Below are 27,671 nucleotides of genomic sequence, written 5' to 3'. Positions count from 1 at the left end.
AGTCTCACTCCACAGATTTAGCACCGTGTTGCCCAGACCAGGCATGTCATGACTCATACTGACCCAGACCTACTAAGCCTGGCTTGACCTAGCTGATTGTTCCAGATGTATTTTGATGTGTCTGTACGGTGCTTGACTCTTATTTACCACTGTGGGACAAATGCAAATGATCTATACAAAACACAGCTCTGTTTTCCTTGTCTCGTTATCGTGAGGATCAGTTTCCTATGAGAAGTTTATAGTTGTTTCAATTAACAGCTATATGGCTGACAAATACTCTTTGTCAAATCATTAGAGCTTAAGCTCACAAATCCTGTAACTTCAACAGAGAGAGATTTTTAAAACCAAAAGTCTATTAGCACTAAACTTTTAAGGTTGCTTCAGAGACAATTAGAAACCCCCATTACCTTTGACAACAGCAAGTCTAAGAATGTAATAAGCAAAAATACCAAAATGGTATGGTTTTCATCACAATAGTAACTTAAATGTAAGTTTAACACATCAAAACAAGATAGTATGCTGCAGTCCCATACTTCATTTTAAATAAAATACTCAAACACTGTGATTAAGTCATGCTATGGCTTTCAAAGCTGTGGGTAACTTGTAGGCAACAGCACAGCAGAGAAGCAGTTTCCGCAGGATGACTGCAAAGTGCTCCTCCTCACCTCCTGCCCAGGGGTGGGACTGGCTGGCAGAATGAGGCTGCAACTAGAGTATTTTCTGTCTACTTCCTTCTTAGACCAGGGAAAACGCAAGAGACAGATTGTCACTCCAATCTGGTTTTGAAACATGGCCATAGCAGCTCTCACAAAGACTTTGTTTAGCTCTTCCCTTTTATTAAATGCATGAGGAAATAGGTAGCACATGAAATGGAGCTCACAAAATGGGACTTTTCACTTGTCATATCTAAGTTCATAAGCATAAAGATACATTACATACATAATTTTGATCACAAATGGGTAACAATATCTTACTGCTTTAAAAAAAAAACCTTAGTAGTGCCTAAAAGCCACAAGTGAGATTGAGTCCACTTTGTACGTTTGCCGATGCTCAGTGAGTTTCTTCTTCAAACGGAGTGTGTGTGCGCACATGTGTGCATGTATGCGCACGTGCATGTTTGTAAGCAGGGTCGAAATTCAAAGTATTCCAGATTCATGTACTCAAGATTAACTTTGCCTTCTTCTCATGTCTGGGTTCTCATCTATGCCAACCAATTATTACATTCATAATTATTACATTCATAAATACTACATTTTTAATTTGAAGGAACAAACATGTATGAGAAAATAAACAATATCTTATACTCTAGTCCTCTGTTGCAACGTGGGGAACAAACAAATTGACTTATCATTGTGAAGCCTGACTAGTTTAACTCAGATTTCTGACAGGCAACAATTAAAAGCTAAATTTCTCATCATTTTTTAATATTTAACAAATATAAAATCTGCAATCAATATTCACCTGTTCTACCAACACAGAAATAAATTTTTTGGTTTTAATCTGACATAGTTAATGTGAAAATTCCTAAATGCAATATATCCTTTTACAAGATGGAAGCCATTTGGATGCAGAATTTGGGTATATAGTGAATACATAATTCATGTTTACAAATAAATGTAACACAAATCTCTGTTATTTATGCTGAAATCAAGATCTATTTAGGCATGCAACATGTAAACTGATGAACAGTGACATGCAGCTCCTATTGTCACTTCTTAGGACCTTTGTGCAGTTCTGACATTATAAGCAGCAGGTGCAGGAAAAAAGCAGAGAAGTAATTAACATAAAATTATATTACATTATGCCATCACCTAACAGGTGTACTAGCAGGTGATCTTTCTAATTATAATGCACTCCAACATTTTCAAGGCTATTATTCTTTCTACATAATAACCTGTGAATACGAACCATTTTTACCTCATTGCACAGGGGCTAATAGCCATAGCACAGTAATTGGAACATCTAATATTAATTCTCTGAATGCTCTTCTTTGTTGTATACTTTTGGAAAAAAATCAAATGTAGGAAGATTAAAGTAAGTACCTATATTAATATAGTTAGGCCCTTAAACTAATCCATCTGATTTTTTTGCAGTGGGGCTGAGAACCTGCAGCTCCTATTGTATCCAATTCATAGCCAAGAATTTATTACAACCTCTGGGAGAAAATAAAGATGGAATGAAGGGAAAAGGAAGCTGAACCAGAAGCTCCTATTCAACTTTATCCTGATGCTCTAAGGTGTTATTTAAGTCCAAATAATTTTATAAATATTCTTCAAGAAGACCAAACATTTAAAGAACTAAAAGAAAATACTGTAAGTTGCAATGGCAATAATAACATCTTTAACAATAACAACAACATATTTCCCTGCCCCATCTTGTAAGGAAACAAGTCTCAAGGAAGATAGCTGGAAGTACTTCAACCTAAGAAACTAACTCACAGCTGAATTTCACACGGGATTCAAACTGAAAACGGCTGGGATACCATGACAGGTAGAAAATTTATTATATCTGAGATATGAGTAAATCCAAAGTCGTTCACTTACAAAATATTGCATTTAGGGGAAAAAAAAAAAACTGGAGGGACGCTCACAGATTTCTTTTAGAGCTTTTAAAAATGAACAATTTAACTGGCAACCATTTTCATGAAGCCTCAATTTACAATTATACTACTATAGTATTAGCTTCATTTTATTATTGAACTAAATGGTTCCTTTACACCCATTGCATCTACCAGCTATGCTATTTTTGACTGAGGCCATACATATTATTGACGAGAACTCAACACACCAGTAGGCGTCAAAAGTTTCAGGAAGCCTTCAAAAGTGGATTAGCTGCTGCCAGAACAGAAAACAAACATTTTGTAATACCAAAATGAGGCTACTTGTTGTATGCCAAGCACAAAAGCAGCAATTTGTGCAGCCATGATGAGAAGAGGAAACTCACCACACAGGTTGCAAACAATACAGAATTTTTTCAGAATGATTCCTGCCTCCATCTACAAAATGCACCATTTGCATTTCAATTCACCTTCTGGCTGACATTTCTCTATAATAGGAACAGATATTTCTGATTCTTCAAAGTGTGATTCCTCTGGCCTCCTCCAGTCAAGTCCCTCTTAATGTGTTTGTCTTTCTCGTTATCTGCCCCCAATCCAGTCTCCTTCATTGACCCACGCCATACTGTCCTCCTGTTGCTGGAACAACTTGTTCCTAAGACTCTTGCTCAACTAGTGTAAATTCCCCAACTCCTGGCTTCTTTCCTGACTTCTCATTGACTCTACAGCTACTCTGTGGATCATTCGAGGTAATTAAGTCTGAGATCTGCTTAATTTAGTGCCTGACTTCTATCTGATGAGTATCATGTCACAGGAGCTTTGACAGAGCTTAATTATGGGGTCCAACAGCTTATTTTCATGTGCTTTTGAAATATCTGTAGCAGTATTGCAGTTAATCTTTTCTGGGTAACTGAGAAACATAAAAAAAAAATTCCCCCCAAACCACTGCTGTAGGCCCTGATAATAAATGGGAAAAAAAATGCTATCTTCAGATTACCTCCAATCTTTACTGCACCCACTGCCTGAGAACAGAGCAAAGTTCTGCTTGAACACAGTCTAAGTACTTCCTTCATTTTGTTAAAGAGAATTCTTCTCCACCACCATGAACGTACTTTCCCCAAGTCCATTCAATTCTCAGCCCATGTTTTTTCTCTGCCTTGGTCCTTCATCTCTTCTTCCTCTTTTTCTACTCAAGGATTTTCTATTCCATTTTTCCCCCTAATCTAAGTTCTCCCTATGCATTGTCCATGCCCTCCCCTTCTTAATCCATTAGCCACAGAACTGTATCGATCTCCCTAGCCAAAACCGTTTCTCCCTTTACATTTGATGTGTCTTCTGCTTTCCACGTCCTTCTGTCAGGTCTAGCTCAAGTCCTGCTTTTATTCCAGTCAGGCAATTTCCTTCTCATGAGCATGATTCCAGAAAGGGGTGTCATCAGGAATACAAGACAACTCCTTGCTTTCAGACAAAAGGGTGTGACGACACAGAAACCCTTGTTTGTAAAAATGCCTTTTCACCATGCACACAACTCTGAGTTTTCATCAACAAAAGTCTACTAGACCTAACTCAGTAATTATTAATTATAGTTATCTAAATATTTTAATGCAGTTTTATTTGCATCAAGAAAGGAACAACAGCTAACAGATTTGTCAGGAATATATCAAGTGCAGTCAAAGAAATATCAGCTCTAATAGAATAACAGGTCTTGCGGATAGGGGCAGCAACACAAGCAATATCGCTTCAGTTTATCAAGGCTTTGAATGCTATCTAATGTGACAGTTTCATTAAGAAGTTAGGAGATCATGATATACTTAGAAATCGAAGAAACTGTGAAATAGGTGCAAAACTAGTATGAAAATGGTACTCATGGAATGGATATCACTGTCAAATTGGAAATACAAACTAAATAGGATTTCACTGGGGACCATCCTCCATTCAATATAATCCAGTATTTTGTTTTAGGATTTGTATGCTGAAATTCAGACTGCAGGTAGCAAAGCTGAGGTAGATTATTTATAAGAAGCTAGAGATGAATATTAGAATTCAAAATCGTTCCAACAACTTGGAGAAATGGTCTGAAAAAATAGGATGCAGTTCAGTAAAGGCAAGTTCAAGGCTCTGGGTTCAGGCAGCAATAACGAACAGCACAAATACAGACAGGAGGTGAATGACAATGCAGTACTGCTGCAGAAAATAGTTTTGAGATCGGGGAGGCACTGTGGACCATAAGTCAACAACATAATGCTACTGCAAAAAAGGCAAACATCATACTACAGCATATAAACAAAATAATCTGTAAGACTAGGGAAATAATGCTTCTGCTCTGTCTGACACTGGTAAAGCCCCCCCTAAAATACTGTGCTCCACTTTGGGCACTATGTTGTTAAGCAATATGCAGACCAGATGGAGAGAAGGACCAGAGGACAGCAAAAGGAATGAATCAGACATCTAGAAAACACAGTCTAAAGAGAAAGCTTAAATCAACTAATGTAGTTTTGGATAGGCAAAAATAAAATAAAGGCGATACATGTTCAAACAAATACGTGGAAGGTGCAGAAGTACTTCATGTCCACTGGGAACAGGGTAGTAAGCCACAGGCTTGAAGTGAAGAAAGGGAAGTTTATGCAAGACATGAGGAAAAACTTGCTCAAGGTACAGAGAGTTAGACACTTCAGACAGAATGCTGAATGATCTGATACAGTGGAACAATAAGTGATATAGAGCAACTATTACATAGATCACTGACATGACAGATAATAATAGAAGTGCATGATGTATTGTAATTATTAATGGAATGCATATGCATTAATGTAACGCTTTATGTCAATGCTTTGTATTGACAGTCACAGCATGAAACAGCATAAATGATTTAGAAAAACCTGTTACAATTAGAAAAAGTCCTGAAATTCTTCTATGTAATACAGCCATTATGGAAAAAAACGTCCTTAGCAGACCATAGGAGAACAAATTACTTCCTGTCTTTGCATCAAATCCTCAAGGATCAGACAGACATGACAGTCTTTGGCTGAAGGAAGAAGAACAGGACACTCCTAATAGGAAGACCGTAACATTTAGAATAAAAATCTAATACAGAGCACAGAAAGCCCAACAAAAGAAACTGTAAAATACCATCTTTGAGGCTTCAACCGTTCATATTAATCTAAAAACTTAAATACTATACAGGTCCTTCTGACTTCAGCATGGATCTCCATGGGCAGAAAGCTGTGCCTACACAGACAAAGCAGGATTGGAGGATTAACATATTAAGTGTCCTTTGCTTGGGTCTCAACAGAGAAAACTCCCATTGTATACTGTCTTTGCAAGTCAGTGCAATTAAAAAAAAAAAAAAACAACTTAAAGAACAACCACCTGTAAGATACAAAGACATTTATCAACCAAAAAATGTATGGTGTTTGTTGAGTCAAACTTCCACACTGAAGCTACAAACTTCTACAGCTACAGAAATTATATTCTGCTTTTCCTATTTTGTGTTGTATACACATACATATGTACATATACATATGTATATATCTGCATGCTATGGCCTGTCAGTGTCACCCAACCTATGAAATTCTATAGACAGCTTTTGCTCATAAATCTAGCAGGCACTTTTTCTTTCAGTAGAACAAACCCCTAATCTAGTTTCAAGGAGTTGTAAAAGACAGGTCCTGTGATTCACCCCCTCCCCTCAACAGAAGCACTGCTTGTTAATCCAGCAGGAAATAACATTTGCCAGGATTGACAGCTGTGGATTTGTATTCAATTCCCAAATTAAAAACCAATGACAGGGCCTAGTTCAATGGAGATGTCAAGCAAAATAAAGAAAGTAAAAAACCTGCTGCTTTCTCTGTAAAATACAAACACACATGCATTTTGGATAACAATACTAAAAGCTGGGAAGGAGCTATAATGGGACTAAAGCTGTGTGCAAAGTTTCTCCCGAGGGTTTTTTCCCCCTCCAACAACTCACATTTTGTATTTTTCCTCTTACATATTAAGTTTTCCTCTTACTCCTAATACATGTTTTAAAACATGTTAAAATCTATTTCAATAACTATTTAAAACCCTGCAAAAATATAATGTAAAAATTTTCACGGTCAAATCAACAAAATTCTCATATATAACATTAATTTTGTCCAATTCAAAAAAGGCTTAATTGCAAATATTATGAAGAGATGTAACGGTACAAGTTCTTATGCTTCTGCAAAACTGTGTTAATGGTAAATCAGAGTTCATCTTGGGCATCTTCTATTGTTAATCAGAATAATAAGAAACAGCGATGGAAAATGCCTGACACAGTAAAGACCGGCTGTTTTCTAGGGCTGTAAAAACTGCTCTGAAGAGCTGAATGCAACTTTTCCCAGTTCTAATAGTCTTTGGAATAAATCACAATAGTATCATTCTTACTGGGAATTCAATCCCATAATTATGAGTTCATAATTCCTTAAGTCTCTGTAAATACTCCTCTCACTTGCTGAAAATTACACCTTTCATATACTTTCAGATGCCCATGTTCCTCCAACACACTGCTTAAATAAGAGAACAGGGAACATTAATTTACATTCAAGCCACTTCAGCAATCTGTGAAACAACAAAATGCAAAGTGTTTTAACTTACTGCTATTTACCTGTAAGAAGTGATCCTCCGTAGGTCTGTAACGGGAACACGATAGCCACACTCTTCTAAGACTTCCCCACATGCAATTTCTTCTAAAGAAAGGTCTGGTTTGTCTACAATGCCAGCACAGAGTTCATAGGTCACTCCTACCACAGCAGGTAAGGGATCCTCTACACGAGAGAAGTTCTCCTTGTCCTGATGCTGAAAGACTTGAGGATGATGCCTTTCTACTTCACACATGTAAACAGCTTAAAAAAAAAAAACACAAAAGAAAAAGAAACAAGGGGAGTGGGGGATGTTACTTTATTCATATTAAATAGGAAAAAAGATGGTACACAAATCTTGCCTGGAAATTTATAATCATCAGAGTACTTGAGAGTAACACGGAATTCAGTTGTGTACCTGTTAAAATTATGACACACTGAAATTGGAATTTTAGAGAACAAAGGTTCTCCTGCCATTTCTGTAAAATTATTCTTTAAACTCTATTTGTGCTTACATCATTTGGCATGAATTCATGCACACCTTAAAATAAATAAAAATAAAAAAAGGAAGCTGTTCATCCAAGAAGTCTAAGTCCCAGAAGCGCCATACAACTTCCATTTGTTGGGCAATGTGGATATCAGGATTTAATTTCAACTATGCAGTTATCTTGCAGGAAAGTTGGGTTGCACATTATGTACCATGTGCACAATGATGAGTCTTTCAACCTGTCAACTCAGCTGTTATTTAGAAAGGGTATGAAAAGCATGTATGTTTGTTTGAAAAAAAACAACCCTCTTTTGAACATATAGTTCCTTCACAGATTCCTGTGTGGAGTCTGAAAAAGACTTCTTGAATGAATCCACAAACAGCTGCCACTAATGCACTCCTAAAGAAAGTGCAAATGCCAGATTTTAGTCCTTATTTAAGCGAAACCTCCACTGATGTGAACAGAAATTTTGCCTGAGTGAGAACTGCAGCACTGGATGTTAACACACAAAGAATCACTACTACAATTCCAATCATTGTAACTTTAGCTTACAGGTATAATCCCACCTGTTTCTTCTTTGAAATTTCTTCATGTCTATCCCTTTGCTTTTCATGAAACGTTACCATGGAGGTTTACAAAACACCTGAATAAAACTATTTTAAAATTTGAAATTATTTTTATTCCATTAAGATATTTTACATGCATATTTCATATACACGTAACATGGTTTTCAAATGAGCTTATCTTTTATTTCCCATTCTAAATCTTACAGAACTCGTATATAAAAGAGCTCAAGTTTAATGGACAACTTTTTGTTCTTCCAGTTACTGGATTTAGCTTATTATTTCTTAAAACTGTGATATACAACAAGGTCCCTAAAGAAATGTTGTCGCATAAAAGTAAAGTGCCACACTGACTTCTCAAGCACTTGGTCTCTGGGGAAGAGTCTATACCCCAGAAGTTTGTGCCTAGGCTCCTTCTATAATGCTTCTTGCCTCAGAAGTGTAGGATAGCAAGATCAGCACCTGAACGGGAGATGTCTAGATCAGTCTAAAAAGAAAGATGAAGTGCAGAAGTTTACCCAAAAATGAATCTTTCTCCAGAATTTAAAAAAGCTGTTTGCAGTAGGTACATCTAGGCCTTTGAAATTCAAACATTTAAGGGAAGGAGCTTCCATTTCTTAGTTGAAAAACATGACTAGAGCTCACTTTTCTTTTTAAAATGCAGCAAGAAGGCAGCAAAAAAAATATTCCATGCAGAGTCTGAAGGACAGATCCTTGAAGGGTGTCTATTGTCATTATTCCAAAAACTTCTAAAAGCTATGACAATTATCATAAATGACAACTGCCTCCAGGATCTCTCTGAGATGAGCCAAATACTCTAAGATTGTATTGCTTTTTCAGTATTGACTTATCCGTATCAGTAAATACAAAAAGGAACAATGCATATATCCCAGTAAAGGACTTGGGCACCAAAACAGGATGCAGGTAAGAGTGTGGGTACAGAAATATGGAACTGTGATTAAAGTAACTCTCTGTTACAAGTCTCTTGAATCCCTGAAACCCATCCTGTCATTCCAGCAGGCACCTGCTGTTCTCCTTCTCCCTCAGCACAACTGGGCTCCATGTAGATCAAAACCTACATTCCCAAAAGGACCCAATCCAGCAGTCCTCTTCAGAGCAAAGCCAACACTCAAAGCACACCAACAGCTTTTCTCTGCAGATAAGGAAGAATAGAATCGGTACCAGCCACTTCCGTAAGAGCATTCTTACAGAAGAGCATTAGAGCATTCACCAAGGAATCACAGTACGAATTCATTATCAGCAGTCTCAGAAAGGTTCAAACTCAATTTATCTCTCGTAGATAAGCAAAGCCTAGAAAACCAAGCTGCCTGCCCATATCAGGGAACAGAGGAGTCCTCCATACCTCTCCTCAAGGTGCAAAATTGACTGCACAAGTGATGCACTAGGGGAGATAAAGTACTGGATGGAAAAGCAGTCTGTGGCCTATTTGCTAGGGCACGCTCTTTGGAGGGAAACCTGTGACTCTCCTCTTCCTCATCCCAATAAGGTTGCCAGCTTACTGCAAATGCACAAAGAGTTCAGAGAGCAGAAACTAGAAGCAAGAACTCAGCTCCCAGCACAGTCACCCACCCACTAGTCCCATGTCTGGTTGCTTTCTTGTCTTCCAATGGCTTATGGTACTTTTGTCAGAAACTGCCACTTCATCATCACCAGCCAGTCTCCTCATGGACACATGTGATGAGCAGCAGCATAGTGAGGACTTAAACAACCATCTAGTGCTCGTTAAACATCTTGACCAATTACCCTAGAGCCACTCAGCTGTAAGAAGCCTTGGAGTGGAAACTTCGGTAGAATTGATGTACTTGCCTTCCTTTCTGCAAAGCTGGGACAAAAGATAGATGGCTCAGTCAAACTCATCAAATAAGATCATAACTGTTATTCAAAGCAGCCTTGTTAGATGACTCATATACAGGGACTTGTTTGCTATCCCTGAAGAGAAGAAGACAACAGTACGGACTGAGGGGTTAGTGGGGCTTAGCTGACTGGGGAACGTGCTAGCTTTTCTTTAAACTTCTCATTTCTCTTTGATTGCACTGGTGTTTTGTACCTCCTGAAACAGAACATGGCTTATGATTCAGATCTTTGATACTGTTTCTTTTAGGTCAATGCAAAAATAAACACCACAATCCATTGAAAGATCATTATACTTACAGTGAAAAACACAGGGCACATGTTCATAGGTACTAATCCTAGCCTTTCCCAGGAATATATTATTTTACTATATTTGAAAACGTGTGGTCAATTGACTACCAAGACCTTGGCTAATCAAGGGTGAGGAAACAATATGGAAACTACTGAGATGTATGTGTAACAAGTCCACAGTACATTGAAAAATATGGTCCTGTCTGCCTCACCCTGGTTGTGTGCTCCTGCCACCCCTCAAGCCAGCGTGAACTCTTCCAGGCCAGTCAGATAAGCTGTCTAATCCTCAAAAGTATCTGTTCACAGCCAGGTAAGACCTCTGCTGCGGCTGCATGAGGGCTGGTGCTGCCAGAGCAAATGGGGTGGGAATGTACGTACAGGGAGGGATGAGTGCCTTTATAAGCAGCACAGACTTCAGTGGGAAAACCTGATGATGACACCATGCCCTAAGGAAAGGCAAGCACACCCCTCAACCAGCACACGTGCAGGGGACGTGCCTGGTGAGTGAGCGGCAGCTGTTTGCTCACAAGTAACAAGCTATTGCTTTCCTGGTGGGACCCTGAGAGGAGCTAGCAATGAGAAAAGTCTCGGCCTTAATTTTTGTTTGTGGAACAGGCACCAAGGCAGACAATAACCACGGAATAGAAATATAATTATAGCGATGTGAGTAATGTCAGGGCATGGCTGCAAGCACTGAACTGCTCTGGAGCGTCTGACTGACCATTGTCCCTAAGGCTGGGTTTCTGAGCCGCTCCAGCCTCTGCAACAGTTTAACTCCAAGAACAGTCCAGTCTTTTGAGGCAGATTTGACACTTCCACAGGGACAATGTAATGAACATGTCACTGTTCAGTACATATATATATGCGTATATATGAAGGCTTCTGCCTAAGATTGCCTCAAAGAGAGCAATAGCTCTATAAGCCATTTTATTTGGCTGGCAAATAAAAGATATTGAATTATTGATAAATAAACAAACACTTTCTCTTTATAATAGTCATATAGTGCTTCATGAGAAGTATGCACTGTCAGTGTATCAGTGCTGCACAACACTGAAGAGCCTGTCAATCACTGTCAGTAAGAAAGGACAGCATGACACCACCCTTGAAAGTTTCCTATAAAGTCTATCAGGAACTGTCTTGAAATGGTCTCTTAGCAACAGTCAGTGAAATATCTTGTGATTTTTTTTTAATTAACATGCAGAGAATATGCATTTAATTTTTAACTTCCAAAAAGTAAATACTGCTTTCAATTAAAATAATGGATACAAAAACTCAGAAAGAAAAAAGTATATTAACCTAAACTCATAATAATAACTGGTAAAATGAAGCTGTATTGATGAAAAAGCATACAGTCCTAAATTTCCCTCATTTTAAATTCCCAAGTATATAACAACAATAACACATTAAAAAAAAAGAGCATATTTAAGACAAAAAAAAAAAGGAATATTGTGCTTCTGCAAAGAAGCTGCCTACTAAATACTAGATAGGTCAAGAAAGGACTTCAAATAAAAGCAATCTATTGCATGATCATTGCAGGGCTGTTTGTAATTCCATCCAAAAGAGGACAATGACTAGCCCAAAAGCAGAATGTAAGGCTACCCTGATCATTCGTTTCATCTATAATGGAAATTTCCCTGGTTAGAAATTCTGACCAACTGAAAAGGGTGGGCTATCATACAAAGAAACAGAATATAGAACAAAGATTTTATCACCACAGATGCACCAACTTTTAACTGCTAAACACTTAAAAGCTTGCTTCACTAGAGAGCAAAAGTAAATCTAAAAAAAGAGGATTACCTGGGCGGAACTGCTTCACCACAACAAAGCACTGCCGAGAAGTATTGAAGATCAGGATTGACACACTGAGGAGGAAGATAAAAAACAAAAGATCAATGCTTTATGAAGGATTAATGCAGAACTATTAAACTTACATCTTGTGAATTTAATTTTAACTACATAAATACATAGAAGTTTTATTACTAAAGCCCACAATGCAACAACATCCTTGTCCAAAATCCATCAAGAGGGATAGATAATTGGTCGTGTTCCCAAAGCCCATGAGAATTTACCCAAAATTAAGTCACTTTTGTCTCCTGCCATGCAGACAAAGTAAGCCACCAATCAATTCCTTCTCCCCAACAGAAAAAAAAAAGTCCAACTCTAGGAACATTGTTACTAGATAGTAATAAAAAGAAAAAAAATCCTTAAAAATAAAAAAAATTTCTTCCCTTATATCAGTCCCAGATTAGGATAGTCTAACTCTTAGGCACAGTCTAGTCTCATTCAGAGCCAGAGACTTCTGTATAAGCACAGAGCATCTCCTATCTGTGGCTACTTGCTGAGCTTGGGCCTTAAAACAGACACCATCCAAGCCCAATTTTGTACAAATTTAAACCAGACGCAGTTTTAACTGTTACAGGTTGATCATTTGGAGATGCTCTAAAAGTGTGGAGTACTGATGTTCCCTGCTCTATTTCTCACTTAAATTACTCCCAGATTTTACTAGTTAAAAAAAATGCAGACAAAAGTCTCTCTCCTTAGTTGGTAGCCCATTAAAACATGCAAAAATAAGTGTATATTTTGCTCATTACCATGGTAGTATTCTCTCATTTGTTACGCCTCACTGTATGTAATTGGAAAGTTAATTCATTATTCTATGAATTCTACAACAGATTAGATTAACAATGGCATATTTGCAGAGTTGAGTCAAACTTTCAACTTTCCTTGTAAAAGAGCTGTATATTTATTTTCACCATTTGATTTAATAATGAAGTCTCAGGCTGCCAGAGAAACTGCTATTTGATGATTATTAAAAATAATGTTAATGTTTATTATAATAATATATTAAAACCAAAACAGAAGGGAGAAGTCCAGATGTTAACATTTATATTCATCATTGCTATTCTCAAAGACCCGTACTGCATATTGATGGCTTCCTGCCCCAGGAGATGTCACTTGCAGGCAATTTTAAAGCAAAGGGTTTTAGCCTTAGAGAGGCTGGAGGAGAACATTCACCCTGTTTACTGGCACGGGGTTTCTTTCTGACCTAACACCAGAATAACTGGGAGTTACGTTGTAGGTTGCTAGAAAAGATGAAGTTAAGCCACAGCCTACGATGTTTTTAAGTTTACTTAAGTATTACTCTTTTTTTTTTTCTCCTTTGCATGACTGTTCCTCTCCCCAAAGCAGAACTGTCTGAGGGTAGACATTGCACTAAATAAAAGGGGAAAAGGAATTAAGGCTACTGAACCTTTGTTTTTTGTCCATGGGTCTAAGGATGTGCACTGCCTGAAATTGGAGACAGCAGCAGTCCAAAGCAGAGGTTAAAGAGAAGAGTAGAGATTTCCTGAAGCATACGGTTGCCCTTTACCTTTCTTTACATCCACCACCCCAGGCCCAATATTTCACTTGGCTTGCCTTCTTCAGCACGTCTCATTAAATAACTCATACCAACTCATTAAAAATGGCTCAGCTATTAGACATTATTTTTTCCTAAGAGTCAATCACTTGAGATTTTTATGGAACAGATGGGAAAATTAAAAACAATCTGTCAGAATTAAGGAACAAGATCAAATTAAGCTGGAAAGGAGTAGCATCAAGTTATTACAATTGTCTGCTTCTCACACCATCTTGAGATGAGAGGGTACAGAAATGGCACAAATCTGTAGAACTTTCTATTTAATTACTTCTAATTTTCCAAGAGCCTGACAAACAATTTTGAACATAAATTTACATTTTTTAACAAACCGCAACACACAAGTTCTAATATTTCTTGTCAGAGTTAGTCATGGAGGAGAAAGTTCAGAATTACACCTTCTTGAGGAGTGAGACATTATGAATGCCATTTGGTACTTCTTATTCCACAAGAAACAATATAACATGAAATATTTCCACAGGTCACTAGGTCTGTAACTTCTGAAAACCCATTTGAAGCTGCATTCAGGACAGTTATTTGAGTATTATAGAAAGTTAGGGCAAGACTGTTCAATTGATCTAAGTAGAAGATCCCCTGAGCCACTGCTTTCAATGGGTTTCCTTATTGCTGCAACGATCCAAATATGTGGGTTCAGCTGTTTGGTCTGGCCTATAAGATAAGGAAAGTATTTATCTTCTGGAGTTTTAAATCACGATACAAAGAATTCACTACAAAATTATTTCAAGATTACTATTTTTACAGATGATATAGGCTACCAAAAAGGACTACTACAAAAGCAGAGTTGCAGTTACATATTTCAGTGGTATCATACCACAGGATATTAAAAGGGTATTTGATGTTTCAAGGCAATTCCCTTTAAAATATTACAACCAATCCTATTTTAGAATATTATATATGCATCTATAAGCTTTAAAGTGATCAATAAAGAGTAAATATATAAAATAAAAAATTAAAACATTCACAATATCTTTTGGGAACATCTCCACAAATAAAAGATACAGAAGATAAACAAAGCCCAAGCTGTATGTTATCAGAGAAAAATCACACAGAACCACTAGAAGAGAAAAAAAAAGCCCAGCCAAATTTCCTAAAAAAGGCAGGAATCCTAGCAAAGAATTTAATCCGAAATGGACATCAAAGGTCCTAACCTAGCAACAGGCTTCATGTGCCCATGTCCCAAAGCGGAGCACTTTTTTTGTTATTTTTTACGAAGGAAAAGAATACTCAGATGTAAAAGGATCATGACGGATCCAAAACTTGCCTCCATACCTTAAAAACAAGCTATAACACGTCTGCACAAATGAAACACTGTCTCAGCTTAGACCTGCCAACCTTTTCATTTTGGGTGGCAGATTATTACTTTTTACCATATTCCACAGTTGTACATCTTTGCTGGCTCTTCCTCCAGCAGCTGACACTCAGAGAAATTGCTGGTGTAAAAGGAGAGGTCATGAATGCAAACGCAATGCCACTGAGCCACAGACCTGCGCCCGAGACTCAACGAGGACACAGCACAACTGTTGCATGCAGGTATCACGTTCAGGACCTGCCACTGCCAGTGGGCATGACACCTCTGTAGACAAGAGGCGGCTGAGAAGAAAGCTCTTCAAAATGTGCTCTGTGTGTCATTCAGGAGCTCTAATTTGCTTCTGAAAGACAGATCACCTCGGGCCAATGAAGGAGACTTGGCTCCTCCGCACTGGATCTGTCGGTGGCTGCTTTAGGAACTACAACCGAACAGAAAGACAACATAGTGAGAGATGACACAGGTTTGTACAGCGTCTTCCAGGGCTGGTGAAGACCACAGGGCTGCTCAGCTTTCAGCCCAACCCTCCCTCAGCTCCTGCTCACTTTAGACATACAATGAATCACTACTCCAATTACAGGGGACTTTTTCCCAAAGAAAGCATGCATGTAAACAGGTTACTGTGCAATAACGTATGATACTCTTCTTTCTATAAATATAGGAACAATTAGGGTAGCCTTAAAATATTTTATGAAAGATGTACCTAAAATGTCAGCAAGACATATCTACACAGACCAGCTAACCTGTACTTGAGCTTTTATTGTATTCAAGTTTGCAATTAAAGTGTGCCTGGTCTTAGTATCTAACACAATGTTTTCTTAAAGGGATTCCAACTATTCAGTCAAGGATCTCACGTAGCATTTAACCATTTAAACTTCAAAGAAAACCCTGACTGAAGAGGTAAGTATTAGGATTCTCTAATGGATATCTGGCTTCCCTAAAATGTCTAAGTCAATGTGCAGAAATTACATACAACTGACCCATGGACATCTGCAACACAGGAGTCCAGAATCTTAATTCCTCCTCCACCTGCAAGACTCTCATTGAAAGAGAGATATCCACCTGAATACAACCTTTACTGCTGAAATCACCTCTTAGGAGAGTTTAGAAAATGACTCCGTTGTGTGCCATTGACCTAGAAAACTACTTCCAAATTTTTTCCTTCCCCCAACATATACAGCTCTGTATGTATTGAGCTCACGGTAACTGATGGTTTATGACATTCCAGCAGAGTAGACATTTATATAGAAATACTACTGCAACTTCACACACTCAAACCTGAGAAAGGAAGGTGGTGTTTCTAGGAGCAATGTAAAAAGCGCAGTATTTGACCACAACAGTTACAAGGTAGGGGACAGATGAAAACTGACATCCTGTTAAAATGTGCACACACATATGGACGGACGGAAAGTTAATTCTTTTGAAATACATCCTAGCAATTAAGATCAGCAAATGAGCTTTGCCAAAGCTACAAGAACATGTACTTCTAGAGGTCCAATATTTGAAGGAAGGTTGTGGGGGTGGGGGTTAGGGTTTTTTTGTGTTTGGTGGTTTTTTTTTTTGTCTGAGGGTTTTTTTTCTTTTTGTTGTTGGGTTTTTTTAGGTAGAAATGTAATTTCACCTTGTAGTCATTGGTTTGATAATCTTCTGTCTTGATGATTTGTCAGTTGTTGACCTGAGCTACAGTTAATCCACAAGCAACTGCTAACACTTACTAATTGCTTTTCATGAGACAAACTTTTAAAATCCTTTAATAAATAAAGATTGATTCAGCCTTTCAATATTCTTAGAGGTGACCTTAATGCATACTTTACAAATGTGAATTTGCAAAACTAAAAAATAATTTAACAAAAATCACAGTATAGTAATAGCAAAGAAAACGACAAGATTCTTTCATTCACAGAAACACAAGAGAAGACTCTCAAGGCTGGAGATGAGGATTTTTAAAGATAATCTTGTACTAATACTATAGTATGTTAAGTAATTGATGAGGCAATACGGGCAAAGAAGCTGACCTTTCTTTAATCATTGTAAGAGCAATTGAGGATCTCCTTATGTCTAGCATGGGTATGTGCATGTCACACACATATTGTGATCAAAATTGAATAATGGAAGATAAAGAACCCAAAAAAAGACTGACATTAACATTGCAAGCCAGGGCTTCCCAGCTATTAACCTCAGCCACTTCCACCTACTTTTAAAGGCTAAAAATTATCTCAAAATTAGTTGAAAGTCTGTAATATTGTTTGTGCTACTTACAAACAATAATCTCAGCTCCACAGTGGAGACTTTAGAAATTAATGTTATTTGATTTTAAAAAAATGCAACAAACAAACCAAACCAAACCAAACCACCAAAACCCCCACAACACTATTAGAGCCTGTGGTAATTCAGTTACCATTCTCGAAGAAGACAATGAAAAAAGAATGGCAGATTCCAAAAAAGAAACATAAAAATGGCATGCAGGAATAAAAGCAATTGATTTAATCAGTCCCCTTGACTCCCAACAGATATTTGGTATTAAAAATCCCTTTGATACAATCAGAAGAAAATAATCAAATGTAGTGTGCAACCACAGAAGTATTTAGAGATGTATTCATCTCAGCTGGAGAGCATGTGAATATAAAACATACATGTAATATTTTTGCCTATATGGCTCATAAGGGAGAAAATGTCAAGACTTATGAATCATACTAGAAGCAAAGTTAATAAGAAAACAAATAAATAATTTAGAAGTCCTATAATTATTTTAGCTTTAAAGTATAAATTTGTTTTTCTTCTTGAAGTTACATGAATTTGGCTTTCTTTGTTCATACAGTGTTGACAAATTGATCTTTCATATTGTTTTCCATGTCAAGATTATAATTCCATCTAGTCTTTTTAAAATACTATGTTTGAGAAACACCCCAGATCAGGATTAAAGCATGTTAGTGAACAAGTGTCCTTTTCTTGTTCAAATGAGAAATGACTGTGCTTTCAATTTTAAAGTGATAATCAAAAAAAACCCAAACTCATTTAAGAGCTAACAGTCAAAAGTAATTCTTTGGGAGGATACATCCTTCAAGAGGGCCTACTTCACCTCAAGTTATTTCAAAATTACTTTTGGTCACCATGAGAAAGAATTGCATGTAGCCCCTGTGTTACATCTGTATTCAAATTAACCATCAATTTCACAGCTGGACACGTCCCTGAAAACTTCTAATGTGGTATCTAAAGTGCTGTCGTCTTCTTTTTATCAGAGCAGCACCTAGTATTTTAAGCCAGAGAAAACAGTCTCTCGTGTGCAGAACAGACATGTAATAAAGCTGTACCCTTTGATTATTCTCCAGTGCAATTCCTTTAGTTTCCCAGAGCTTTAACTATAATGCAGGTAGTCTTGAGATTAAATGTGTGTGCTTGCACAATCTTTACTGGTTCATTTAAGTCTTCCTTCAAAGCATTTTACATTTTTCAAAGGCCAACACCAATCCAATTGGCTGCTTAAAATGCAGCCTATTACAAAAGCAAAGCTATAAGCTCCTGACAAAAACATTCAGCCTTTCATACTAATCACAGATAAAGTGGATTTGGCAAAAGATAATTAGAGACATCTAGAAGACTTCTGTATTCTGATGAAATTTGAATGCTTTCTCCAATACAATTTAAATATTTAATACTAAGTAAAACCAGAATAAAGTGGTGAGACATGTACGCTTAAGAAAATAAATATTACTTTGGAAAAAATCAAAAGGTAGATTGGTTTCAGTAAACTGAACTGCAGTAGGAAGTTGTTCATGACACCATAAAGCAGGAAGCGTATGTTTGGTTAATGATCAAACTGGTAGAAGAATGAATTAAGAAGTGCTAACAAATGCATATACATGCACTTTTAAAACATAATCTCTATCTACTTGTAAAGTAGTAATTTGTACCCAACCAGAGAATATGATGCAGGACAACTCATTTGGAATAAACAATCCTCCCAGCACCCTGTTTTCATTTAACAAAGAAAAAATAGCAAGTAACTTCAACTGCAAAATAAATGAGACATCAAAGCACGTTGCTCTCAATAACATTCTTTAAGTGTCATATCTTGGCCTGTATCCCAGGATACCCTTGGAAATGACACATTGCATCTCAACGGGATTCTTTCAACAAAATATTTTAATAAATAAATTCAGGTTTTATTCTAACTTATTTGATTAAATAAAGCTCTGTGGGCATTATGTGCAACAGATGTCAGAGCCTGATGGGCTTTTGTTCCAATTCCTAATCATTTGTGAAACCACCATTTATGAATGCTATCACATAATAAGACCAATAAATAATCCATCTAAAAGGCATAAGCATGACTCCATTCTGAAATGGCAAAAATCAAAGTTTTAAAACAGTATCAAGTTTCAAGAACAGTTCACAAAATAAAAAGCTCGAGTGTTTCTCCGTAGCTAAAGTAAAGGACAAACCAGCAACTTTGTTTCTTACCTACCAAAACCTAAATATGAAGTGAGGAACACAATCTTTTGCCAGGAATAAATGTATAGTCTCACCACCATTAGTGAGAAACATAGACTAAGAAAGTCAGTTGTTCACAATTTACCTAATTTCCCCATTTTGAGAATAATGGTTTCAATAGTTTCCTCTTTTCCAAGATAAAATTCTAAAAATACAGGCACTCAGATTATAGAACATTTCCTAGCTTTCATAAGATTATTTTTACCCAAATGCAGGCCACGACCGTGCTACTGTCTCTAAATCATGTAAAACTTTGGCACTCTTCAGACAGAACAGATTTAATTCAAAACCACCTGGGAGCAGAGGGAAGACTCTTCTTGATTTCAGTGACTATAAAAGAATAAAAATACCCAGTTGTTTTGCATATTATTGTAAATACTAAAAAATGAAATTCCTAAATTTGTGAAAACAAGATGCCTCTAATCTGGCTACCAGAAACCTGTATTTAGAAATGTATGACTGATCAGCCAAAACTCCTGTGTACCTGCTTAGTTTTAAGAATTTTTATGGATTCTGTTCTTAAAATTAGGCAAACATTTCACTTCCCAATGAAACAATGCCCTCAATAAAGATTTTATTGCCATTTTACCCTATTTCAGTGATACAGCAGAGAAGAGTTTATATGCTATATAGTGCTTTCATATCACATATTTAAAAAGATGAAATGAGAATCTGAAACTTTGGCTTTTGATTTTGTGTTTTTCTCTGATAACTTCAGAGCATCAAATGCATTTATTTTTGCCTCGTTGATATGATTTGATTTAGCTCAGATCCTAAGGTAACAACATAATAAGACATCTTAAAAGACAGGAAATATGCCTGTAGAATTCCTGGCACATATGCAGAGGATCTGTCAAGTCTTCACTTAAAAAAATCCCAAAAACGAAAAACAAAAAAGCACAAGCATTATGTGCATTTTATTTGCAAATATCATATGCAAACAGATCGTGTAATTACTTGGGTTGAAGGAAACTAATAGGTTACTACGTTTTTTTCCTTCTAATAGCAGGAAAAATATCATTATCCTGATAGCATCCTTGATAGACAGATATCAAGTCTAGACCTGAGTGTTTTCAATGACAGTGATTACAAAACATGCCTTCTTAGATTGTCTTATTGCCTATTGATAAAAACGGTTTCTTAGTGTTTAATTTAAAAAATACTTTCCACATGAGACACTGTTTCTTGTTCTGTCATTGATTACTGATGAAATTAAAATGATTCCGGCCTGCTTTATAACATTCCTTTACTTTTTTGTGATAAGTAGTAATTTTTCTCTTTAGTTGTGCTATCCTTTGCATGAACATGCCCAGCCATCATTACCTTCTCTTAGCTATTATTTCCCTAAACTTTTCATCATTTTTATTGTTTGCTGAACTACATCCAGTTTATTTTAAACAGTAAATTATCTTCTGCACTATCTTTGAAGATAATCATGAAAATTCCACACTATTGACACCCTGGAGGAGACATTACAAAGACAGACAAGGTTTACAGCACAACAGCACATCATTGCACATAAAAGGGACATGCCACCCAAGAAAGATTTTATTTATTTTTACCTATAAAGATGTTAAAAAGCTGTATTTTACCCATTTTAAAGCTACTGTGATAATTCTTACACAAAGGAAGCATCTGAGTTAAATTTCATGGTGTCTTATAGTACACTAGGACATAAACCAGAAAAATACATACAGGATTAAGTTTCCATAAAGCCCAAATGATCTGGCATATGAAATAGGAGAAGGAATTTAATCCACTCCTATAATGTGGTCAGGGCACATGACTTCCACCCTGTCTCCATAGCTGCCTGCTACAGCCACGGAGCCAGAATAGCAACCCCGGCTCCTCCAGGCCACTCGTGTGGCTCTAGCGACCCATCACCTGGCCGGCTCTCGTGGCCAGGGCCGGGGATGCGGCAGGCTCCCGGCGCAGCTGTTCGGCCGCAGCATTCCTTGCTCCCCGCTGCGAAGCCGCGCTCCCCAACTTCAGCGGCGTGCAGATGCCAGCACTCGGCCAGGTAACTTCAGAGCACAGAGTGACCGGTTGAGTATATTCATCTTCCCATTCTGAGTTATGTTCACTTTTAACTTGCCTCGAGAACCTCTTTCTGTTTACCTCCACCGCTGGTACCTGCAGGAGACAACACGCCGAGGTGCAGATTGCCTTGGTTTCCTTCACCCTGCAAAATCCCTCCTGATGGAAAACTATAATAGATAAAGCATAAAGCCTCTTTTCTGAGCAAGCAGTTAAATTAAATTAGGAATTAATTTGTTTTAAACGTGAAATAAACTAATCACTTTACTTAAAAGAAGCCAGTCTTATAAGGCAGGAATATTATTTCCTCCTCCTTTTTAGAGAGATAAGAAAAGATTTAAAGTTTTTTCCATTAAGAATTTTTAAGTCAGGAACTATTACTGAGCCACTGTGACACGTTTTTGTAGTTAAAAACAAGCATAACAAGGGTACAATGCACATGCAGAGTTGTAAGGTTTTTGGTCCTAATGCCTTTTCCTTGTCACATGACATTTTCAGGGTTAGGAGGAACTCACATAACAATCTTGCATGCAATTCAATTTTTTTTTCTTTCAAATGTAGTGTACTTTACAGTGAATTTTTCACACTTTTAAATAGAGAAGCAGCCATAATTTTGCTTTATACACATTCACAATGCAACTTGAAAGCTGTCCTTCTATTTGTCAGCTAGCAAAAGGTACGGTTATATTCCTGTTCTCGAACGTTACTACTCAAAGCACAAAAGCAAGCACATGACTGTACAGTGACCTTCATCTGTTCCCAAATTATGTCTTTTAAAAGCCTTGAATCTGTTTAAGGGGAGTTGCTGAAACCTGAAACGAACTTGGTCCATTGCTTTATAAAGTAGATGAATTTAAAACTTAAGTATTACATTTCAGGCTCTTACTGTACTAATTATAGCAAAATTAGGATAAGGGAGAATGTAACTGGAACGTGAGTCTGGTTTTAGAGAACAATTTTCTGTTACAGGCATTGATGATTACTTTGTAATATTTGGTACGTTTCTATTTATGACAGAAAATCACCATAAATTTGCAGAAGGAAAATATTCTCTTGATCAGGTTTTTTATTTTTAAAAGCAGTGACCTTAAAAAAAAATTAACAACTCCTCCCCCCGCAAATCACACCACCACAAATTGCTAACTGGTTCTGATAGACCCAAGTCTAAGAAGCATCTTGAAATACACCTTGCGTTTAAATTTTCACCTCTTGCACTCCTCTTGATTTTCGTAAGGATACATTTAATAATGAGCAAACACAACAGCTCAGTATTCAGAGGAAAAGTAAACTAAATTAGAAAAGCAAACAGTGCATAAAATAACTGCAGAAAGCATCTTTTGCTGTGTGTCACTGCCTAATACAACAGGCCAGAACTATGTAACACTTATGAGCACCACCTCAATAACCTTGTTAAGTAATTATAGTTGAAAAGAGATAATCAAGGATTTATATTTTTCTACATTCATTTTTAGTAATCTTCACTGTTGTTTCTAACAACATAATAAAACCTTGCAATGACCTCTAATAATGTTCATCTGCATGTTTCAAAGACAGATTAACTTCAATGTAACTCCACAGGACAAGAATGATAGTAAACGCATTATTTTCCAATAGAAAAATGGCTCATAAGTTGACAGATTTATTGACAAGTTTACAAATTTTTGACAGTTGTCAGATGGGAACTGTAACATTCATTAAGTATTTAATCCAGTTATAAAATCATAGAAACCTTCAGGTTGTAAGAAACTTTTGGAGATCATCTGATTCAACCTCCTGCTCAAAATAGGACTAACTTCTAAATTAGGTCCAATTTCTTGTCCAGCCAAGGTTTGAATTTCTCCAAGGATGGATGTTCCTCAACCTGTCTGAGCAAAGTGTTCCAGGACTTAACTACTCTCCGTGGGTATGTCTTTGTGTCCTGGGTCTTCCTTCTGTTACAATTTAAACCTAAATATGGTAGGAAATGCTGCTGCTGCTTTTGTCTATATTGACACTCAATTGACTTTTGACAACACAGGTTTTGAAGATTTGCCTTGGTAACAGGTTATTGTGTGGCCAGTAATAATTTTGCAAAAAGGATTTTTTTTTCTTTAACTGGCATAGAGGGATTGAGAGCAAGCAATTATATGTTCAACAGAAATTAAAAACTGAGTAAAGCAGAGGTGGCTCGAGGACTGATACCCTAGTTGTGAACAGTCTTGATCTTAAGAAAGCTCAGGAGCCACACACTGTAAACTCAAGCCCAGATCTGCAATAACTAAGAAAAAAAAAAAGAGGGGGAAAAAAAAGGAATATCTAACCAAAAATCTGCTATTTCAGCTTGTGCTAGTGTCACCACAGCTTGTATATGGTTACATGACCTTGTCCTGCTGCAATATATTGTGAGATTTTAAAAGGAGGTGACTCACATTTAAGGCAAATGAAATGACTACTGCAGTCCTCATGTTTTTGTCTTTGTATAATTTAATCAGCTGTTCATCTGAACAGTTGGAAAGGATAAATTTATACAAAAATAACTGCATGTCTCTTGCTAAATATTTTCCTGTATTAAGTCTATATTCTGAGTATCTGTTGAATATTTGCTTACGTTGACCTCATCTGAAACGAGAAAGAACACTGGGGCCCCAAAGGAACCCAGCACACAAGCTCTCAGTTCACTGTCATACAGCAAGGAAGTCAGTCTTAAGCAAACATTTACTTATGCTGATGAAAGATGACAGATAAAGACAGGAGTTAGGCTCAATGTCTGGTTTTATATGATTAGCACAGTATTTTTTTGTGTATTCAGTATCATTAGATTCATTATACATACCAACTATATGTAAATATATAATATATACATATGTATACTTTACAGATCTGGCATTCCAATGTGTATGTTCAGTTTGGGTAAACAGCCTTTTTTAAAAAAATTGGAGCATTTAACATTGTTACAGCATTTTCAGAAGTAAAATAAGTTTTGAGTACTTTCGAAAAAGGGGTCTTAATTATAGAAAAGGGATCTTAATTATGGAAATCACCTACAATCTTCCTGAAGAAGATGTACACACTAGGAAATACTGACCAACAGGACATGTGTCTCGGAAACTCCTCCTCTTCTTCAAGAGTAATGAATCCTTGATTAAGAGTAATGAACCTCTAAGAGCCCTCTAACTATGAAGTCCTCTATATTCTTCAGCAACTAGACAACATGACTTTTCCATACAACTAGCAGCACAGCTGTCCTATTAAAAACAGTAAAATGTAGGACTTAATGCATTATAAGGAATTTTGAACCTGACTCATCTATCTGATAATAATTGGCATCATATTTACAAATAGAATTTATGTAAAACCACGGATTTCCTATACAGAAAGTTCACATTATTGCCTTTGGTGTCAGAAGTTGCACTGAATTTACTTGTGAAAGAGCGTTAGACATTCTACAGTTCAACAGTAGTCACTAATAAGTTAGGATGGCAGCTGTTGTACATCTGAAGCTAACAAATGTTATGTGACCAGAGATGACTGGCATGACATGTGGCCGTAGCCTTTTTGTACAGTTATGTTCTCAACTATTTTAAAAATGTCCACAAAAGTCCTTCAGAAATACTGTTCTCAAGAAGTTCATGGAAAACTGATCCTTTAATATCTACCCCACTCAGTTAGTTGCATATATTCACACATTATCACAGAGCGATAATCTAAAGTTTAAAGAAAAATAACAATACAAATTATTCATCTGGAAGTCATGTTCTCAGCACTGCAACTTGAGGCTGGATTCACTTGCTTGAAAGTACAGGGCATATATTAAATTTCCAGCAATCAATTATCATTTCAGCCTTTGTATTGCGATCGTAAATCCAGGCACATGCCCATATGGATAGACAAAGTGCAAAGACAGAACTGTCTTCCAGGCAAATTCCAAAAGCAAGTGTGAAGTTCAGTATCAAAATATCACTCCCTTTTTTGTCCTCATTCTCAAGCAGTACAGGCATTTTTAATCTATTTAATATTTTCCCAGTCTTTCTGGAACTTTTACCTTCATAATCTTTATATTGATAAAAAGTGTTGCTACCACTTTATGTCCATCCCAGGTACCTACACACAAAAAGACTCACTGTAAGGATTTAGAGAGTTCCAACGAGAAGAACTTCCAAAAATGCAATCGATTTTACCTACTTATTTCACACACAAGAAGAATACATTTCTCAACATGGTTCTGGTCATAAGTCACAATTTCTTTTGCCATCAGTGTTTTTTGCTACATTTTTTGCATTTAAGAGATCCAGAAAAGCTTCTTCTAGGGAAACATTGTTACCTTTGCTTTTTATTTTTATCTTCTAGTTCCTGAATTTTCAGTGACTAGATTAAATATTTATACTTTAAAAAAAGACATATGAATATTTTAGTATTTAATAACTCTGAGACTGGGTCTGTTTCATATATACCCTATTTGTTATAATTTTGCGTGAACTGATCTTTGAAGTCATGAATTAACTGCTTTTCTTCCCTGTTAGGACAAATACAATTGGAAAGACAGAACTAAGTTGTTGGCCATCCTTTTCTTCCTGTGTGCTTAGGAGATGGTTTTGGTGTACAGAATGGAGGGCCTGAAAGGTTTCAGGCATTTATAAATTTACCTGAATTAGGCTTTGCCTAAAACATCCTTATATAGCAGTGATGGAGAGGATTAAAATAAAGAAGGTAACATAATACTAGCATTTACTCAAACATAAAACAGAATCTCTACCTTATTCCAAGGAATTGCCAGTGAAAAAAAAATGAAACAGTATGACCAGAACTTTAGATTGCTTTTTAACAGTCTTTATTTTAGGACGATTCCTGGGATTGTAAATTCACAGATGAGAGAGTATGGTCACATACTTGGGAATAGACCATTTAACAACACAAATAACAACAGGGTTAAGCATGTGGGGGCAGACTCCTTCCTTCAGGTGATATATTCACACTCAAAAAAGAAAATTTTATACAATCCAAACTTTCAGTTCCATCTTCTATCATTAAATCATTAAAATGTACAATACATCATGTGCCAAACTTGAAGAGTCAAGCACAGACCAAACTTAAATGAAAACATAATAAACAACGAGGACATTTTAAAATTTCTGCTAATTCTGTCTAAAATACTACAGAACTATCTGCAGGTATTACACAAGTGAGAACTGAAGAGGAAGTTGGAGAAAAGAGGAGAAAGAAGACAAAGGAAAGACAAAAGGAAATAACATGATTCCATCTGTTACCTGTCATGTGTCCTCATAAAATCCCAGAACTTCCCAGTGCCGTTCTGGCGGAGGGAAAAAAAAAAAATCAATCAATAAAATTAATTCCAAGTGAAAACTGGCTATAATGAAATTTAACAAAATTTTAACAGGCGTTTCTTTGAAAACTTGGTATAGCTGATTTTATTTATGAGACCATTATTCTGGATTTTGACAGTAAGTATTATAGATGCTGAGAATTGTCTTAGGACAGTTCAAAATCTTAAATCCACAATATTATGCTGACAGCTAATTTAAGACTGTGGTAGTCTTTGGTCCCAATTTTGGCCACAGTATCAACTTCAGATGCCCAATCTAATCATTCAGGTGCTAGGAAGCTATAAGCAGCTAAGTTTTAACCAGTAAAATAACCCATAGATCTAAGTTCTTCCATGTCCAGAAATGGTCTTACCTTAGGAGGACAGCTCAGCGCTTACCTCCTAACTGAACTCACTGGGGATCCAAGACATCTTTCCCTCTAACCCCTTACAAGGGCCAACAGCTGTTATCTGCACTGCTCGTGGTGGTGAGGATACTGTCACACAGTAGGCTTGCAGTCACAGCACTCACCCAAGAACGAGGAGACTTAAAATGGAGTCTTCTCTCAAGTTGGGCCAATTTCTGTCCTCTGCTATCTTAAAAGAATGACACCCACTACAGTACAGCTGAAACCAATCTCTGAAAACAAGCATTCTTCCACAGTTACAATGAACGCGTACACACTTGCTTACATTTATATTCTATCTTCTATAATCACATATATCAATTCAT

At 36.8% G+C, this 27,671-nt stretch overlaps 1 protein-coding gene across 3 annotated transcripts in view; it reads right to left on the bottom strand.

Annotated features, from left to right (window-relative positions):
• Positions 1-27,671, bottom strand: part of NUDT14 (nudix hydrolase 14) — a 61,296-nt gene that overhangs the window by 6,470 nt on the left and 27,155 nt on the right. For all 3 annotated transcript variants that reach the window (XM_075150922.1, XM_075150924.1, XM_075150923.1), the window contains exons 2-4: positions 26,883-26,926; positions 12,167-12,231; positions 7,182-7,419 (exon numbers count right to left, since the gene is read on the bottom strand). In XM_075150922.1, the coding sequence (XP_075007023.1) occupies positions 7,182-7,419; positions 12,167-12,231; positions 26,883-26,926 (347 nt within the window). The remainder of the gene's footprint in view (positions 1-7,181; positions 7,420-12,166; positions 12,232-26,882; positions 26,927-27,671) is intronic.

Source organism: Calonectris borealis, chromosome 5 (genome assembly GCF_964195595.1).
Source record: "Calonectris borealis chromosome 5, bCalBor7.hap1.2, whole genome shotgun sequence".
In the NCBI taxonomy this organism is placed as follows: Eukaryota; Metazoa; Chordata; class Aves; order Procellariiformes; family Procellariidae; genus Calonectris; species Calonectris borealis.
This window is presented reverse-complemented; position numbering and strand designations above follow the sequence as displayed.